Source organism: Chiloscyllium punctatum, chromosome 20, assembly GCF_047496795.1.
Source record: "Chiloscyllium punctatum isolate Juve2018m chromosome 20, sChiPun1.3, whole genome shotgun sequence".
NCBI classification, from domain to species: domain Eukaryota; kingdom Metazoa; phylum Chordata; class Chondrichthyes; order Orectolobiformes; family Hemiscylliidae; genus Chiloscyllium; species Chiloscyllium punctatum.
The window spans coordinates 8145592-8154767 of NC_092758.1; the positions used below are offsets into that span (position 1 = coordinate 8145592).

A 9176-nucleotide genomic window follows, 5' to 3' on the forward strand; every position below is an offset into this window, starting at 1 on the left:
AATATCCTTACACGTCTGTTTCTCAATTTCCCTCTGTCTATTAGGGGTTCTATAATACAATTCCAAAAAGGTGATCATCCCTTTCTTATTTCTCAGTTCAACCCAAATAAGTTCCCTAGATGTTTTTCTGGGAATATCCTCCCTCAGTACAGCTGTAATGCTATCCATTATCAAAAATGCCACGACCCTTCCTCTCTTGCCTCCCTTTCGTCCTTCCTGTAGCATTTGTATCCTGGAACATTAAGCTGCCAGTGCTGTCCATCCCTGAGCCACAAATCTGCAATTGCTATGATATCCCAGTCCTATGTTCCTAACCATGCCGTGAGTGCATCAGCCTTCCCTGTTAGGCCTCTTGCATTGAAATAAATGCTGTTTAATTTATCAATTTCACCTTGTTCTCTGTTTTGCCCCTGCCTGCCCTGACTGTTTGACTTGCTTCTTTTCTCAAGTGTACCAATCTCAGATTGATCTCTTTCCTCACTATCTTCCTTGGCTCCACCCCCATCTTAATACTTAAATTCCTCCTAAGCAGCTATGGCTAATCTCCCTGCCAGTATATTAGTCTCCTTCCAATTCAGGTGCAATCCGTTCTTCTCGTTCAGGTCATTTCTACCCCAGAAGATATTGCAATGATCCAAAACTGTGAGTCTTTCTCCCACACACCAGCTCCTCAGCAATACATTCATCTGCTCTATCTTCCTATTGCTACCCTCAGAAGCTCGGAGCACCAGGAGAAATCCAGTGTTACTACTCTCGCGGATCTCCTTTTTAAAATTCCTGCCTAACTCTTTACGTTCTCCCTTCAGAATCTCTTCCTTTTGCCTTCCTATGGCATCAGTTCCAATTGTACAATGACCTCTCCCCGTTGAGAATATCCTGCACCCTCCCTGAGACATTCTTGATCCTGACACCAGGGAGGCAACCACCATTCTGATTTTTCACTGCTGGTCACAAAAACGTCTATCTGCGCCTCAGACGGGAGAGTTCCCAAACACAATTGATCTTTTTGAACCCCGACGTATTCCTCATTGCAATAGAGCCAATCTCGATACCAGAAATCTGGCTGTTCTTGCTACATTCCCCTGAGAATCCATCACCCCCTACATTTTCCAAAACAGCATGCTCGTTTGAAATAGCGATCGCCACAGAAGACTCCTACATTACCTGCCTACCTCTCTTACCTTTCCTTGAGTTAACTCATCAATGTGACTGAATCTGCAACTTTTTTCCCTTCCAAAAACTTCCATTCATCACATCCCTCTGCTCTTGTAAATTCCTCATTGCTTCTGTCTCTCCAACTGATCGTTCAATCTTACAAGATACGCAAACCGTCATTTATTGCAGATATAACCTTCAGTCACACGTAAACTCTCCCTAAACTCCCACATCTGACAAGAAGAGCATATCACTGTACTAAAGGCCAGTTTTGCTTCTTCCAATCTACAGTCACAGAAAATAGCACTGTCTCATTTCTCGGCAAAAATACTGCTCCAGGTTGATTTAATACTTGTGAGTTATATTTTAAGTTTAATCAAGAGACATATCTCAATATAACATATAATCAAGAAAGAAACGACTCCACTCACTGCTGCAGATGTTCTATAGGCCAAACTGAAAAATATTCACTTGTCCGTTTCTGTGCTGTGACCTCTCCCAAAAGGTTCCTCCAAGATTAGTTGTGAATTTCACTATTTTTTAATTTTACCAGATGCAATCCGATGTCCAGCGATACATGAATTCAAACAGCAAAGGAAGTAACTGCGCAGGTTCACTGTTGTGTCAGTTGGCAGTGTTGAGTTCTTTCCTCTCACTCTCTGTCTCTCTCTCTCTGTCTCTCTCTCTCTATCCTGCACTGACCTCACCATGTGCTGCCTTAGTCTGTCCTTCTCCCTTTTAAAAGTGCTGTTGCTTTGACGTCTTTTTCCCGCAAAGTTCCAAAGCAACGCAACAGCACATAAAACAGCAATTCCTGCTCCTGCAATTTAAGGGAATCACCTCTAACAACTAAAATACCTCAATAAAGGAGCAGCCTGTCACAACCTGAATTTTCTTTCGTCCTCCACCATGGATTACCATCCAATTGACCAGTCAAAATTGGATGGAGTGCCTGGCACAGTGGATCATTTGAGCCGTTTGCCTTCCTATCTGAACAAAGGTCGATGAATTAAAGTATGAAAACTAATTTGGTAATGTGGGACAACAGCAGTAATATTTAAAACAGCACAATATGGAGCTTCACAATCTGTAGGCCTTTTAAATTACTCACGTCCATACATTACCATTAATTCAGATTAGAAAACCTGAATTAATATGCTCTCTGCGTAAATCCACCAGTTGCATTAGCAGACTTCGAACGAGCTATAAGCACGGTGAAGCTAAAATTGAAGCTTTTGCGAAATGACAAGAAGGTTTAGCTCTTCAGCCAAATTGCGCCCCCACCCACACCTCCCCCCCCCCCCCCACCTCCCCCCCCCCCCCACCCCCACCCCCCCCACACACACACACCGGCACTGAAATAAATCGTGCCGAATGCAACCATAGATAGTGGTGGTCAATTAATCCAACAGCACCACATACACTCAACACTCTGCCCATTATCGTTATGGGTGGTTTCGGGGTCTGAGTAGACTCAAATCGACGACAGTGCTTTCTGCTTTGCAACTTCAATTACTCATCAGAAATTCGTCTTAGATCCCTATACAGCTTCTTCCAAGCCCACTCCAACTTCCTGAAGGATAGGGCAGCAGATATTTGGGGACACCACTGCCTGCATGTTTTTCTCCAAGGCTCTCATCTTCCTGATTTGGAAATACGTCGCCAAACACAGTCGCTGGGTCAAAATCATGAAATTCTGTTCTTAATGATATTGTGAGCCACCTACAGTGTATGGACTGCAGCAGTTCAAGAAGGTAGTTCACCACCGCCTTCTCAAGGGCAACTAGGGACGAGCAATAAATATCTCCCAAATGAACAAAACTGTGTGTTTGGCTCTAAAGATTTTAAGATACCTTGAAAATTAAAGGTGCGATATTTAAGTAAAATATTTCACTTTCTTTCGTTTATCTTCCAATCTCCATGATGAGCAGCGTGAAAGCCATTCAGTAAGTAATTAAAGTTTGCTCATTTATCTTGCTGAAATCACTACTCCTGCCCAGGACAATATTTTACACATTGTATTCTCTCTATGTGACACTACGTAATGAAACTGCACATTGAACGCGCGACCGATTTTGCACCAGACAAAACCACCAGCTGGCGTGCGAGACATGTATATTTCGTTTAAATAATAAGCGCCCTAGCCTGAATTTCCTTATACCGTCTACACTGCTAATATCTATGTGAAAGGTTGTCTCGATGGGCTCTGTTCAAACAAGCAGCACAACCCAGCCAACTCCCACCCTGTTGGTCTACCCATAATTGAGGATCAGGGTAATGGAATCTGTATCAGTCGTACTACTAAGCAACAGTTGCTCATTAGCAAATCTATGCGTGGCACAGAGTGAGGATTCTGCAAGCATCACTCCATCTGCAAATCTTTACAACTGATCTTCAAATCCTACGAAACATCGTCACTCAAACTGTGAGATAAATAAACTGCCCTGATTGGTAGCAATGCTGCATTTTCCGAATATAGAACTAAGAAGCTCAATGGAAATTGAAACAGTCGCGATTAGGCAAAGGAGATCCTCAAGTAGGATTCAGTGAAAGCTGGAACAAAGTTAAATGAAATGCGTCAAACATTTTTATCCCGGAAAAAAGGCAGGAGGCCATCACCATAACGGCCAATACCGACCTTCAGCTACTTCATCAACGGCCCTATCTTCGTGGTGAGATAAATCATGGAACTGTTTTTTTCAAATTCCACTATGCACAGCTTTATTCCTGAGTCCTCGACGACAGAAGCAACCCAACACACGTGTAGGGACAATTGGGTAGCATCGAGATATTCGTCTAACAATCTTAAGGTTGTGTATCGTGGAATTTGGAAACAAAAGTTCCACGATTTATCTCAGATTAGGCTTTTGAAGTGCAGTGCACTTCAGTTCCTGACTGTCTAAATTTATGTGCCACCAAACAGTCAAAATCATGAGAGCCCAAAGTCTGAATTCTTTAATTTCGATTATTAGATGAAAACAATCTGTACTATGTTAAATATCCCAGTTTTATTATACAGTGTCGCTACGTTTGTCCAGACTCTCTGTGAGCAATGTAACAGTTCTTCCATTTTCAGTTCGCTTAACAGAAGAGCAAAATAGTTGCCTGCTGAGAGAATCAGTAAGCCGGCAGGAAGACATTGGTAGATACAATTAACATATCTCTAAAACGGTGGTCGGTCTGCATTACAGATAAGGGACACTGTGGTTGTAAACTCTGAAATACTGTTTCTTGTGGTGCGGACATGAAATATTCACCTTCTCAATATCAATTTCCAAACTATTTTATTAATAATTGAACGTTAGCCGGAAAATACTAATAACGTCCAAAGCATTAACCAATTGATAACATTAAACAATAGTTAAAGCAGAGAAGAAATTGTGATTTCACAATACATTTCTCTGATTCAGGGTCCCTATAAGAGCTTTTCGACTCAGTCCGAACCATTCAAACGAAAATAACATGGTGGTGTGGCGAATTTTGATATCAATTGCTTGCGAGGTAAACTTTAACCGGTAATCTCACAACATTGAAAACTACTTCGATGAACACTTGAAGTATCGTAACATTCAAAGTTCAGGGCCTATTGCTGGAAAGTGGAGCGAGTGTAGATTTAGCGTATTTTTTGGCGGGATAGACTCGATGGCTGAATGGCCTCTTCGGTAATATCCGGTTCTATGATTCTACCATGGCAAAAACAGCTACGAGGCAAGAGAAAGTTAATCAGCGTTTTACTGATTTCGGGATGAATAGTGACAAGGACACTCCTCTATTCTTTGAAATAGTGTCATAGGAACGGTTTGATATACATGAGATCAAAATAGGATTTTCTTTTTAACGTATGCCAAGTATCTTTGTTATCCAGAGCTGGGCATCACGAACAGTATATCTCGCCTTTTGAACGACACGCGACATACAGCTTGCATTTTATGTTTAGAAGTTTTGGATTATGATTTAAATCTTCTAAAGTTGAGGCTAGAGCAAACATTCCTCGAAGATTTGAAAGTGGTTAACTGTGAACTATCGCCGGATATGCTGTGTGGGGGAGCAATGGCCAACACATGAGCCCACATCAAAAGATAAACAAGCCATGCAGAGCATCGAGCGTGTTGCGCACAATGGACAGACGTTGGAGGGATAATCTGGTAAGAATCCTGTGAAATTAACCACAGTTGACACCTGAACGCATATGATTGCAAAAAATAACATCTTGTTCTCTAATCACTGTTTCACAGAGCACTCTCAAGTCCAAAATTAATGTCTTCTTTCCTGCAATGCGTTGATATGAAGGTGCCCTCCGGTCTTCAAAGAGAAGAGAAATACATGCTGTTCAAAGTAAATGGTTTTCGACACCGTTAGAATATTAGCCTTCTGAAACTTTTAAGCAGTAGTTATCAAAATCAGAAACATTAAAAGGATTGTTGGGGGAGAGGAACAAAAATTGTAATAACTTCCAGGTAAAGAAATACTTTCAATGCAGGAAAAAATTAGATTATTAAACAAGGATAACTCTTATGGAACCCCTGGCAGGATGGCAACAGGATTGAGAAACTTGTGCAATAATCTTTTCAGTATCAATTTGAAAATCCTGTCTATGTATAGCAGTGTCTTTATATTTGAAAGTATAATACATAATTATTCACCAAGAATTACCTGCCGCAAGAAAAATACAAGTAAAGAAAAACTTTCAAAGCAGAAAAAAATTAGATTATTCAACAAGGATAACTATTATACAACCCCTGGCAGGATGGCAACAGCAGTGAGAAATTTGAGCAATAAACTTTCCAGTATCAATATGAAAATCCTGTCTGTATAGCAGTGACTCTGACTCTATACTTGAAAATATAGTACGTAATTATTCATCAAGAATTACCTGCCACAGAAAGAATAGTTTGTTGTCTGGTTAGTTTCTTGCGGTGCTGTTACGAACACTCCGATCGTTGAAAGGCAACGTAGAATGACAAGGTTTTAAAAACAGAAAGTCACTCTTCGATGATTCCGGTGACAAGCACACACTGTAATGATAACTTCCGGTCTGAACTGCCCCGCTATAATTCAAAGGATCCCTTCCTGTTGGTGTCCGATTAAAGCCATCAGTCGAATTTCTCCCATTACAACAGACTGCAGAGCTATAAATATCAGCAGTATTTCTATCTTGTCTGCACTTCAGGGTGAGCAAAAATAATATTATTATGAGAAACAAAAAGGAAGTGGATCCGAAAATTATGATTAGATAACTGTTTATACCTGAAAAAAATTCCGAGTGTCTGGGTTCATCGCGTTGTTCAAATGATTTCTCAGTAACATTGGACATTACGATAAAGGATATTGTGGCGCTGCTGGAAAGGCTCGGCTGTCCATTGTCCTTCACGCAGAGGACTACGCGCACGGCAAAGATATCTTGATCACTAAATGCTCGCGTTGCTCTAATTTCTCCAGAGAGATGTCCAACAGTAAAGAGACTAGGATCAGTGGTTTCCAATAACTCGTAGGAAAGCCTTGCGTTCTGGCCAGAGTCTTCATCCGTGGCAATTACCTTGGTGATCAGATATCCTGGATGTGTTGAATGGGGTATTACCTCCACTGTTGCTGAGTTGTTCCATGTTAAAGGTGAAACAATAATGGGTGCATTGTCATTTTGATCCAAAATAATAATGTTCACGAAGGCAGTGCTGCTCAATGGAGGCGACCCAGCATCCTGAGCTTGAGCTTTCACTTGGAAATGTTTCTGTCGCTCGTAGTCGAAGGAGCGCAACGCGTAAATGTTCCCATTTTTGGAGTTAATCGTAAAGTACGCAGAGGAGGGTATTTCTTCTTGCTGTCGATTGTCGACAATGGAATAAGTGATTTCTGCATTCTGGTTCAAATCAGCATCATTTGCACTGACAGCAAATATAGAAGCACCGGGTGCGTTATTCTCCATCAGATACACGTTATATGTCGACTGTGTAAAACTTGGTGAATTATCATTAACATCAATTACTGAAACAACAATGAATGTCATTGCTGAAAGAGGAGGAAATCCACCGTCCCAGGCTGAAATGGAGATGTTGTACAGTTGGGTAATCTCATGATCCAGAAAGCCATTGGTAATCAACTTGTACTTGCCCTTCAAAGATTTTTCAATCTTGAAGGGAATATTCTCTGGGATCTGACAATGAACTTCCCCATATTCGCCAGAATCGCGATCCGTGACGCTGATCAGTGCTATACTAATTCCCGAAGAAGCATCTTCCCGCACAGCACTGGACACCATCGTTAATTGCAAAACAGGACGATTATCGTTAGTGTCAACTACATCAATGACAACATTTGCAAGAGTTGACAATTCAGGTGGAGCGGAATTCATTGCTTGGACGTCAAACTCATAAACATTTGTTTCTTCAAAATCTAGTACACCTCGAACTCTGATTTCTCCAGACACAGGTTCCAATTTGAACAAATCACGAATATTCTGGGAAACATCATGGGTGAAAGAATATGTTACCTCTGCGTTTGTCCCTTCATCAATATCAGTAGCATGAACTCTAAGCACCAAAGAGCCATTCACAGTGTTTTCTAACGTTGACGCCCTGTAAGTTTCATGATCGAATACGGGGGCGTTATCATTTGCGTCAATGACATTAATGATGATCCGCGCTGTGCCAGATCTCTGCGGAATCCCACCATCGATGGCTGTCAATACCAAAGTAAACATTGACTGTTGTTCACGGTCCAAATACCTCTTTAATACCAGTTCGGCACGTTTACTGCCTCCTCTTCTTGTCTGCACTTTCATATCAAAGTGCTCGTTCGGATTGATCTGGTATGTGTTGATTGTGTTTGTACCCACGTCCAGATCACGCGCGCTCTCGAGAGGGATGCGAGCGCCCGGCGCATTTAACTCATTGATTTGCAAATAGAATTCCTTCCTCGAAAAGATGGGTGAATTATCATTTACGTCTAGTATCTCCACTTCAAGGGGATACATTTCCAAAGGATTATCGAGCGTGATTTGGAAAGAGAGTGGACAGGCAGCGGTTTTGCTACAAAGCTGTTCTCTGTCGATTTCTTCATTAACAAACAAGAAACCATTTTCTACATTTACCTCCATGTATTTCTTCGAGTAATCAGAAATCAGAAGAAATTTGCGACTCGCCAATTCCCAAACCTTTAATCCTAGATCTTCAGCGACGTTGCCAACATATGTTCCACGTTCCACTTCCTCGGGAATCGAGTAGCGAAGTTGTTCGGAAACCAGGTCAGAAATGCATAGCAAAAAAATGGTGGACACTCGGCTCATCAGAATAGTGGCCATTGTCATACTGATACGTCAATTCTAACAGAAAAAATAACTAGCTCTATATCAATATCCTATTTTTGAACTGAGCAATGTTAAGGATATCACCTGGAGAGCTTTTCTGACCGTGACCGCACAGGAGCAACGCAGACACCTACTGCCCGTAAGGTTCTGTTTGTCTCAGAGGAGGCGGTCGATCTCTTCCCACGTCTCGAGTTCTTATTGGTCGACAGCGACACGAAGAGTTTCGCCCAATAACTGCAACTATTCTTAAAGCTAGACCCTTCAGAGTTCTTGTCAAATTATGGGTGCACAATTAAAAATATCCAGACAAATCGCATTTCACAAATGGCATTTTCAATGTGCTGTATCGGATTCCCGAGCCATTTGATAATCACATCATTCTCGTCATCAACGGTTGTTCATGTTTAGTTGTTATATTGTCATTCCACGGCTTAATTTTAATAAATCGTAGATTACGAAATTTATAAGTATTTCTTGGTTTTAAATACGAGTTAATGATTCTAGAAGTGTTTCGATATCGCTAGTACTTGAAAAAGCTATCAGTATTTCCGGGACGCTAATTTTCTTCTGTTAAATAGCACTGACAGTAATCGCTACGTTGGTAACAGTTTTGTTTTCTCTCCCTCAGGAGGCGTCACAAATCAGTTTATTTGGTTCTTTTCACCTACGCTACTTCATTTTGAATGTTACTGGAATACACTTCTGGTGAACGTATTAT

General features: G+C 41.2%; 1 protein-coding gene across 2 annotated transcripts; it reads right to left on the reverse strand.

Moving 5' to 3' along the window:
• Window positions 1–4100: 4100 nt before the first annotated feature.
• Window positions 4101–8602, reverse strand: LOC140491851 (protocadherin gamma-A1-like). 2 transcript variants are annotated; one of them, XM_072590260.1, is made up of 2 exons: window positions 6403–8602; window positions 4101–5481 (listed from the first exon to the last, which is right to left on the reverse strand). In XM_072590260.1, exons 1-2 carry the CDS (start codon window positions 8456–8458, stop codon window positions 5318–5320), a joined length of 2220 nt encoding a protein of 739 aa, XP_072446361.1. In that variant the 5' UTR covers window positions 8459–8602; the 3' UTR covers window positions 4101–5317. The 2 variants fall into 2 exon arrangements, with proteins under 2 accessions (XP_072446361.1, XP_072446360.1); XM_072590259.1 differs by having other exon boundaries at window positions 5333–5481; window positions 6029–8602.
• Between the last annotated feature and the right edge of the window lie 574 nt (window positions 8603–9176).

Bases quoted from the DNA above. Each gene is read 5' to 3' on its own strand.
- LOC140491851 (XM_072590259.1), bottom strand. From the start codon at position 8,458: ATGACAATGGCCACTATTCTGATGAGCCGAGTGTCCACCATTTTTTTG.